At 34.9% G+C, this 11053-nt stretch overlaps 1 protein-coding gene across 3 annotated transcripts in view; it reads left to right on the plus strand.

Moving 5' to 3' along the window:
* Positions 1-9485, plus strand: part of CASD1 (CAS1 domain containing 1) — a 42923-nt gene extending 33438 nt beyond the window's left edge. For all 3 annotated transcript variants that reach the window (XM_029929182.1, XM_029929195.1, XM_029929189.1), the window contains 4 exons: positions 1596-1736; positions 2294-2371; positions 5953-6045; positions 8008-9485. In XM_029929182.1, coding sequence (XP_029785042.1) covers positions 1596-1736; positions 2294-2371; positions 5953-6045; positions 8008-8274 — 579 coding nt within the window. In that variant the 3' untranslated portion in view covers positions 8275-9485. The remainder of the gene's footprint in view (positions 1-1595; positions 1737-2293; positions 2372-5952; positions 6046-8007) is intronic.
* The last annotated feature ends 1568 nt before the right edge of the window (positions 9486-11053 follow it).

The raw sequence follows: 11053 nt of genomic DNA on the forward strand, positions 1-11053 counted from the left end.
GTTTAAAACCCAAGGTTACTACTTATATTTAGGTGCTAAATTATGCAGTATGATTTTTGTGGTAGAAATGTGTAAAAAAGAAAGAATAGTTTTATGGATGATTCCGTAACTTTAATTTTGAAGGAAAGTTAAAATTCAGTTGGTCAAGAAAATGTAAAATATCTAGCACAGCATTTGGGGAAAAAATGGACAATGAATAAATAATAGTTACCTCTCTTCTCTCCCTTTTTCTTCCGTATTTTGCTCATCCTATTTTTCATTCAACAAATTTTTTAAATTTTTTTAATGTTCACTTATTTTGAGAGAGAGAGACAGACAGAGTATAAGCCAGGGAGGGAGGGGCAAAAAGAGAGGGGAGACAATCTGATGCAGCCTCCAGGCTCTAAACTATCAGCACAGAACCCAACATGGGGCACAAACTCATGAACCACGAGATCATGACCTGAGCTGAAGTTGGATGCTTAATCGACTGAGCCACCCAGGCACCCCAATAATTGTTTTCTTAATGCCTATTCTGTGCCGTTTCTGGTTTCCAGTACCTATGCACTGTCCAGTGTACTACACTGCACTTCAAAACCACATATGAATAAAAAGTTTTGCTTAAAGTCTTGCTACCCATACCTTTAAATTCTCAACTTTATTAGAGCAGTTTACTATGAAAGTTCACTTTAAATCTTTGTTTACAAAAAAAAAAAAAGAAGCTTTATGTGCTTTCTAGTCCACCATATTTTTTTTCTCATTCTTGTGTGCATATGCCCTTCTTAAAAGCATGATCTTGGTTATGTTATTGTTTTATTTGATTGAAAGTATCAATATAAAATATGTTTTATTTTGGTTGAGCATTTAAATTTTACCATATGTCTTCAGAATAGTTTTTATTATTGTTTTTATTGTTCTTTTTCTAAAGTTTAATTCCAGTATAGTTGACATACAGTGTAATGTCAACATATAAAGTCTTTCTTTGAATGACTTATTTCACTTAGCATTATACCCTCTAGATCCATGTTGTTGCAAATAACAAGATTTCATTTTTTTTTATGGCTTCTTTATCCATTCATCTATTGATGAACACTTCGACTGCTTCCATATCGTGGCTGTTGTACATAATGCAGTCAACACAGGGGTGCATATGTCTTTTCAAATTAATGCTTTTGTGTTCTCTGTATAAATATGCAGTAGTGAAATTACTGGATCCTAGGATAGTTCTACTTTTAGTTTTCTGAGGAAAGTTCACACTGTTTTCCACAGTGTCTGTAACAGTTGGCATTCCCACCGAAGTACAAAAGGTTCCTTTTTCTCTACATTCTCACCAACACTTGTTTCTTGGGTTTTTATCATTATTTTGAACTCGTTATTTTTTCACTTGCTGCTGAGACTACTGAAAATGAACCAGCTTATCTCATATTGTTGCAAGAGCTATGGATAATTTCTAACAATCCTTGATTTTATGTCATTTCTTAAAGTTTAAGTCCTCCAATCAGTCTTTAAACTTTTAACCCACTTACTTTTGTATATATTGTCTTTATTTTCCAACTATTTCTGCTACTAATTGAAAAGCAACTGTTTAAAACAAATGTTCTCTTCTTATTTTTTAGGTAGTCTTTCATGGGATGCTATTTGCTTTCATTTATCTGGCTTTACAGAAGCGTCAAGTGCTTTCTGAAGGAAAGGGTGAACCTCTCTTTTCAAACAAAATTTCAAATTTTTTATTGTTTATTTCAGTAGTTTCTTTCTTGGTAAGTTTCAAAATGTAATCTTCTAATTTTCCAAAATCCTAAATGGTACAGAAAATTAACTTTAAGAGATGAGAATTCAGTCAATTATTTTTAAGAAATAAAATCTTGACTTTTAAAATTCCTTTTCTCTATTTTTTTCTATTTGAACATAAATGCTAAGAGAATATATATATACATATATATATATGCATATGTTAAATATGAATAACGGAGGATTCAGTGAAATGGAAATTTGCTAGACTGTAAAAAATTTGGGGAAAAATAAAAATGTAGGGTGTTTGACAGGAAGAGCCATCACTGCCTCCTGATCACTATTTCCAGAAAAGCACAGACCTGTGCTCCTCTCTGTCTGCTGTCTTTTACTTGAGCCGTTGAGCATACCGAAATAAGTAATGACCAAACCTGTGGGCAGCCTGCCCTGAGGCTTCTTAAATCACATAATGGAGTATAACGTTATAAACAAACAAACAAAAACTGTGTAAAGATTCTGAGAAAGCTGCCTCATTGAGTCATAAGTATTTTCATGAACTGATGCAAATATACTCTTTTTGTTTTAGACCTATTCCATCTGGGCTAGCAGTTGTAAAAACAAAGCAGAGTGCAATGAACTACACCCATCTGTATCTGTGGTACAGGTAATTCTCTTGATTTAGGAAAAAAAATGTTTTTCTTAATTCTTGATAAGAACACAGTCTTTAGAAGCAGAGAGATTTGGGATCAAACTATAAAATGCAGGTATGTTATTTAGTCATCCTAACCCCTGCCTTCCTTTACTGTACAGGGACATTAAAATTTCTTTTAAGGGGTTGTTATATTAAATGTGTGGAAATGATCAGTATTTGTCACTTAGTAGGCCCTTAGAAAATGTTAACTCTCCTCATGTTTGCTTTGTCTTCATTTACTCACATTTCTTTATTTAATCATAACTTATTGGTGTGTCAATTACCATGCTACATGTACAAAGTTCAGTGTTAAGAAACATACAGCTCCTGCCCACATAGAATTTCCAGTCTAGTAGAGCTATGGACTAGTAAGTATTCATTCATTTAACATTGTTTTATTCATGTAACAAATATTTGATACCTGCTATGCCCTAGGTATTATGCTGGGGGTTATAAAGTGGTAACCAAATAAGACATAGCTCCTATCCCTCCAGAGCCTCCTTTTTTCTAGTTCAGATAGTAATCATAGAGTGAACATGTAATTATAAAAAGCAGTATATGATGCTACAAGAGAATATAGTGAGGGATATGACCTAGTTGGAGTTGAAGCAGGCATGGTCTGGGTCAGAAATTACTTCCCCAAGAAAACTGAGTTGAGAATGGAGGGATGAAGGCAGACAGCAAGAACTCAGGCCCTGTGATGGAAAGTAGATACTTACATTCCGGAAATTTAAGTTGTTCAGGCCAGAACTCAGAGAGCCAGGATCTAGAGAAGTGTTTGATAGTGACTGGGAGGTGGGCAGAGGCGGAAAGCAACTCACATCAGATGCATGTTTTGCAGGGCTACCTCCCGTTGCCAGTGATTATAGGACATTGTGATCGTGTGGCACTGGCTAAGTACAGGAAGCTGTGGAATTGTGGGGTTTCTTCTCAACCTATCCTGGTACCCGAGCAGGATTCCTGGAGAAAGTAGTGTCTAAGCCATGACCTAATAAATGAGTAGTCCAGCAAAGAGGAGCAGAGTAATTTCTAGAGGATCTTCTCTTAGGTCTTAAGTTCTCTTCAGTGCAAGGAACTATTTTATTCCTTTTAAGTCTCTATATAGTCAGTAGAATTGAGCATTTGACTGACTCTTCAAATGTAATTGATAATGAAATTTTAAATGTGGCACCTTCATGGCTTCTGTAGACAATAGTAATGCTTACCAATAACGATTTGTATGTCATATGGTATATGATTTCTGTTGTAATGGAAGGGAGGTGTTACCAATCACGACGCGCCAATACAGAACAATAGAAGAAGAGGTGAGGAAAGGAGCGTCTACGCTTAGAGTAACAGGCGAGCACTGCTGAGCCTCATTGCCTCCCTTTACTGGAAAAGGGGCTCTAGTCCCCCACTGTAAAAACCAGAGCTCCAAGGAGCCCCTAATTTTACATCCTTATCACACTTCACTCATATTTTCAGATGCCAACAGGGAATGTAGGTGTAGAGGTGGATGTGTATATATAGGACATTGTGATTATTAAAAATGATATATATGATTATGTACCCTTAGCATACTTATCTGAGGGGGCTTCTTAAGATTTTAACACGTACAAGATTCCTAGTTTTCTTCTAGAAAGTATTTTCCCAGCCTGACCCTGCAGAAGTCTCATGTATCAATACCTGTTTTTAAAATTCAAGTATAATTAACAGTGTTGTTAGTTTCAGGTTTGTAATACAATGGTTCAACAATTCTATACTGTGAATCTTTTTATCTTTTCCACTCTTGTAGAGCGATCCTAGAATCCTAACCTTTGAGTTTTGCCTATCAATCTGGATAGAAATTTCCAGAGGGCTTATTATAGAACAGCATACAGGTGATTAACCATAAAAAAATTCACCATAAATAATAACCAGAAATATATATTTATGGATAAAACCATAATCATATATTAAGCGCTTAGCACAGTACCCAACAAAATATATATGCTGAAAAAATTTTAAGCATGATTATTTCTTTACCAAACTGATTAGGATGACTCTCTAGACCCCAGTTGTCTTTGCCATGGCTATAATTTCTTTGATTTTCTGTTCCCCTAATCACATTGTTTAGTAAATGTATGATGAAACTCAGACTGGAATATGCTAAAGAAGCAAGTAAACATTGAGAAAGGGTAGATTAAAGTTAGAGGAAAGTGATTTGCTTAGAGCTATTCCTGGGTTTTCTGATGCTCAGACTGGTGATTTGTAGGTATCTGTGTCATTCTTTCTAGCATTTTACAGTTTATGCAGTACTCTATAGTAACTCATTAAATGGTTTCATGTTCAAGGGCTTTGTGTAGGTCTTTATGATTTTTACCATTTACATATACCAACTGTGCTATTAATTACCTAATATGTTTCTTTAAGTGGCTCACAGTGCATGCTATAAGTACCTCACATGTGTTTTCTCAATCTGATGTTCACGTCAACCTTCAAAGTAAATCGTATCCCTGTTTATATGGATGAGGAAACAGACCTAAGGGAGTAAAGGGCCTCACCTTAAGTCCCAGAACTAATACAAGGCAAAGGCCAGATTCAAATTTGATGCTATTGCCCATGAGGATCACTCAACTTAATAGTACCTGAGTAGTTCACTTTGGTTCCTTTTTCCCAATGATAGAGTGACTCACAAATCTCCTATTTGCTCAACTTGTATGCATCCCAGAGGCTTCTTCCTAAAGCCTTTGACCAGATGTCCAGAGTGATCAACACTGAATATGGGATTTTTCTCCGAAGTGCAAATAGATCTTTCAACCTTTTTTGAAAGAAGTTTCAAGAAAGTATTTGTGAAAGTGAAAACTGTTTTTTACTTACAATTTCTTGCTTTTGCTTAAGGAGAGTAGATTCTAAAGACAGTTCTTTGCTGGGTAAACTAGTTACACATTGTGACCCTGAATTAGAAGTTTAGGAAATTCAAGATTGTTCCACCTAGTACAGAGGGTAGGGGAGAGAGGTAAAGACCAGGCGCCCAAAAGCTGGAGATTCTTTTTGGAGACAAGAGATGGAAAGGAGAAAATACATTACATGTGAATGCATTCGAGGCATCATTTGCCTGGCCATACAGAGCAAACAGGAGGACATTTCAAAAGTCTTGCCATTTCTCATCTTTACGTGGCTGTTAGAGGAAGGACGCTTTTGAAGAGAGCAAAAGGCAGGCATGTGGCTGCCGGTCGGGCAGATACTTTATGGAAGAAGCCAGCCTGTATCATGAGATTTTATGAATGTTGCCACACAACATATGATATCATTTCTTTCTACACAAAGGGCCTCAGGTGGGTTTATATTTTTTTAAATACACATAAAATCGTGTAGCCATGTACTACTATCCACACTGATACGCAGTATGCATACAGAGCACACGCTGAGAACTCTAACTTAGAAAGACTCTAGAACAAAAATGACTTGCTAAAACTTTATTGAAGAAAACTATTGTGTACGTATCAAATCCAGATAATAAAATTACCATTTGAAGGAAAGCATATGCTTTTAGTAAACAGATTATTTATTTTGCCTTTGTGGTTTTTCCTTAGATTTTAGCCTTCATCCTAATAAGGAATATCCCTGGATATGCCCGTTCCGTTTATAGTTCATTTTTTGCTTGGTTTGGAAAAATCTCATTAGAGGTTGGTACAATTAATATTTTGTTCTAACATATACAGCCAAGTGTTACATGCGTGTGTGTGTGTGTGTGTGTGTGTGTGTGTGTGAAGCCAGTAGACATTTTTTAAAAATCAAAGCTATGTTATTTATGGCATTATAGAGAAAAAATATAGAACTTCAACAACAGTAAAATAGAATGTTTTTAAAGCCTTATGTAAATAATTGGACATAGATGACTTTCAGATATTTTTTATATTGTCTTAACCTTTTAAGTACAACTAACATGGTGAGATAAGGAGAGAAAACAATTAAATGGATATAAATGAAATTCATAAATATATATGAATGAAGTCAAGCCAAGGGGATTTTGATTTATTCTTTATCTCCATAATTCAATATTACTGGCATTTAGTTTATCAATACTTACCCTAATAAAAATCACTCTTGTGATTGGAAATTTGGGGAAATGTTTTAAACTCATTACATTTTGTGTACAGTACCTAATAGGAATTATTTAAAACCTTAAATTGGGTTTTAAAATACGTTCTGAGTATTCTGAGCCCTGTTATTCAAAATAGAATGCTTTACTTTTTTAAATGTTTTATTTATTTATTTTTGAGAGAGAGAGACAGTAGGGGAGAGGCAGAGATAGAGGGAGACAGAGAATCCTAAGTAGGCACCACGCTGTCAGCACAGAGCCCAACATGGAGCTTGAACTCATGAACCATGAGATCATGACTGGAGCCAAAACCAAGAGTCAAATCTTTAACCTATTGAGTCGCCCAGGCATCCCCAAGATAGAACATTTTAAAACAGTGGAATTCATACTGTAATCATAAAAGATACATTTTAGAGTATAATATTTATTAAATTGTCTTTAAAAAGGGAAAATACATTTTTCTTTGAGTTCTTGAATAAATATTCTATTTTTGGTTTCATAAATGAGTCTGAATACAATTTAGAATTATTAATCAAGAATAATTTACCAAGTCATTCAGTTGACAAAAGAGTGTGTATTTTGCCAACCCTCTCATACTTGGAGTATGAGAGTTTGTATTAACTTTAATTGAATGAAGTTACAATTTGGTATTTCTAGTAAAAATATAGAAATTTTAGGGTGCCTGAGTGGCTCATTCGGTTAAGTGTCTAACTTTGGCTTAGGTCATGATGTCGTAGTTTATGAGTTCCAGCCCCACATTGGGCTCTATGCTGTCAGCACAGAGCCTGCTTCATATCCTCTGTCCCCTCTCTCTCTCTCTGCCCCTCTCCTACTTGCACATGTGCGTGCACACACACTCTCTCTCAAAAATAAATCAATATTAAAAAAATATATATAGAAATTTTATGGTCTCATATTTGAGAAGTAGTTTAAGCAGTTTTCTGTCTTTGATATTTTGAACGAGTGTGATGAGAGAACGGTTGTAATCACAATCAAAGTCACAGTGGTGTCATCTAATATGTATACTCACATCAGAGTTGAAATATACTTTGGAAGCCTGCAGATGTAGTTGAAAACATTTGTCTGGCCATGCAGAGCAAACTTGAGGACATCTTAAAATCCATGCCATTTCCTGCTTATGTATCCACATACAGAAATGTAGTTCATAAAAATAATTAAATATGAAATATGCACCTATGTATACACTTATGTGTATACACACAGGTAGTGATTTTTATTTGGTGTCTAAATGCCAGGGTTCAGATATCATTCTGTCAGCTGTCTTCTGTGTTATGCAAAAAAAATGTTTTTTAAAGTTCTAAGGTTCTTGTTTCATTTCATGGGGACTTTGAAGTAGTGCTTGAGCAAGTAGGAGTTCTAGAGAGTAGACCACAGTAGACTTTTCAGGACCAATAGTGAAACAGAATTAAATGGTTTGGAAAAAGCCTTCTAACGTAATTATGCTACCAAATGTTTAAATTAGGCAAAACTGTGACATAGCCCTGTACCCTCTGTACATATCTAACTTTAGATGCTTTCCTTCCAGCTGTTTATTTGCCAGTATCACATATGGCTGGCAGCGGACACGAGAGGCATCTTGGTTCTCATACCCGGAAACCCTATGCTCAACATCATTGTCAGCACTTTCATATTTGTTTGTGTGGCACATGAAATTTCTCAGATCACTAATGATCTTGCACAGATTATTATTCCTAAAGATAACTCATCTCTTTTGAAAAGGTTGGCATGTATAGCTGCATTTTTTTGTGGACTCCTCATCTTATCGTCGATTCAAGATAAATCCAGACATTAGGTTCCTAAAATCCTAAAAAACTTAAACTCTTCAGACTGATTTTGTGTCTGCCTAGAGGAGAAAAGCATCTCTCTAGAGATATAAATGTGTATGTAAATTAACTTGTGTGGCAAGACGACAGCTCAGTGGCATCTGTTGACCATGTACGGTTGTATATATCAGAAATGTACATCTCCAACGTGAAATACCGGAAAAAAAAATTGAAGCAGAGTGCATTGTATAGGATTGCATGTGAAAAGTCTTTTCTACTGGATCTATATTGCCATTTCTAAGTGATTTTAAGTTACATGAAGGCAGGGAAATAATTACCTTTCCAGTAAATACATCTAGATAATTTAAATAGCCTAGTGACACCACTGAGTGTTTTGATATTTACTAAATTTGTGGTAATAAGATTGTCTACACCTCTATTCATCACGGAACTTCATACTTCACCGAAACTTTCTTACTCAAGAATGACTGCAGTATTGTTTTCTTATCAAATGTGCAATGATGTGGAACGATAAACAGTATGCCTTTAATTTATATATGTTCGTGTTGTGATGATATCTGTTTCCTGACATGAGTTTTCTTCCTAACTGTGTTTTTCAGGTATACCTAAATCTTTGTACACTTTGTCTCACAGAGTTGTTCTAGGCTCCATGACAGGGTTTTGTCACTGTTGAAGTTGTTGCTTCTTTTTATAAAAAGGCCAAATTTTTTTCCAGTCCAGACACTCACATGTTTTCTCCTTGAGCTGCACCAGTGTAAAACCAGTACCCTGTGGATTCATTTAACGTGTTTTCCTTCAACTAATTAATTCTGTATGTTATTTCCAGTGTTTGGAAAGCTCTTTAAATCACTTTGGTATTTCCTGTTACTTCCCCCTGTTTTTAAAATATTTATCAATCTAACTGTGCAGTGTAGTAAAAATTCAAGTTGTTATGAGTGAGATGTATAACCATGAGTAGAATTGTAAGTAAACCGGTGACTTTGGGCAATATATGTTTTTCATTTTGTTGTGTTACAAGCTAACTGTTAGAGGTATAAATTTATTTATCTGTTGTACAGATTTGATTATAACTTTTAATGTTTGAAAGATTGCACTTGTTTGTTCTTACTGTGTGTGGGATAAAATATATTTTCTGTTCATGGTATATGAAAATATGGAGTAATTTAAACAGTAAATAAACATTCTGTGGATGCTTATTTTTGTATCAACAAAGTATCAATTAAACTCTGTGTGTCCTTTTTTTTAAAAAAATCTGGATCCATTAATGATTGGTTCAGATTCCTAATTCATTTACTTTATTCAGCTTACTTTCCTAAAGTCTTAGTGTATAGGGAGAGGTCACTGTGATAGTTGAATAAGGAATGAGTGAGTTTTCAGAGCCACAGAGGATAAGCTGCCTTTCTACCCAGCAAGTTTCAGCATTATGGTTTATCACTAGTCTTACTTGAAGATTTTAAAAATTTAATTATTATTTCTTTAGCACTGGATTTATGTGTTACTGATATCTTCCCATTAATTGTGGAATAATTCTCAGACAGAAATGTATGTTCTTTCTTTTTCTCTCTTCTTCTGCCCTTACTTAATCTTTTGACATTTCCCAGATAGACAATTGTAATGATTCATTGCTCTGCCTCCTAGACTGCAGCCTTATAAGTAGAGAATAGTATAGTTATAAATCAAAAACTTCCAAGCACCGTGATCACATTATTCTTGCTGGTGTGGCTTGCCAATGAGTAGAGTGCATTTTAATTTAGCTTGTAAGTCTTATCACCTGAAAAAGATTTTTCCTGATGAAACAATTGAAAAAGAAAGATGACCAGTATTTCTCTGTTTTTTGGAAGCACTTATGTCTTCCAATCATGATACCCAATGAATACATTTTCCTTCCTATTTGAACTCAAGCCTAAAGCTTAACTAGCAAGCCATTCCTTTATCAGGTTTACTTATATGCTCTCATTTCCTATGCCCCACTATTTTATTTTACTTATAGTTATATATCATATTTTAAATCTAGTCCATTTGTAACTAAAGCATATTCGATTTATATTAAATTTTAGTAATGAATCTTCATGGATAAGAGATTATTGTGGTAGAAATTGCCATACGGACAACATCTACGTCTGGTATAGGTTTTAATACTGTTTCTGCATGGGTTCGGATTCAGACTAGCACTGCTCTCTCATCCCATTCTTCAGATGTTAAACAGAAGATTTCAGATAAAACCACAGAGGTTCTCTAAACTCAGATTTTCTGTAATATAAGTCACACTGAGAAATCTGCCATCTGGGCCCGAAAGGTACTTGTTTGACCCAAATCTACCGCAATCCTTCCCCATGTCCTTTGCCAAGCCTTCCCGTTTTTATGGATAGTTAGCAAAGCATTAAATATTCAGCCTTGACCGGAAACCATTCACTGTACCTATCAGCTACATAGATCCTATTAGTTTCTTTCGGTGCTGATATATAAAATAACATTTACACTCTACCATTCCATTCTAAGAAAAACTAACCAGTTAAAATTTTAAAGGTGAGTGAATTTTCCCCCCACAAATGCTGTATTGTTTCAAATGTTAGCACAGGAAACTTGTAAGGTTAGTATAGTTAATTTTATAATAACCATGTCTGTTTGTTTATATTTAGGGTTTTTTTTACTAGATTATAAACATTAAGCCTAAATAAATAAGTAAACTGTACGACTAAGGACATAACCTTCATGTGATAGATATTCAATAAAAGCCAGTTCATCAGAGAATGCAGTTTTTGGGACAATGCCTTGTTCCCTTACATT

The sequence above is a fragment of the Suricata suricatta genome, chromosome 2 (genome assembly GCF_006229205.1).
Source record: "Suricata suricatta isolate VVHF042 chromosome 2, meerkat_22Aug2017_6uvM2_HiC, whole genome shotgun sequence".
NCBI classification, from domain to species: domain Eukaryota; kingdom Metazoa; phylum Chordata; class Mammalia; order Carnivora; family Herpestidae; genus Suricata; species Suricata suricatta.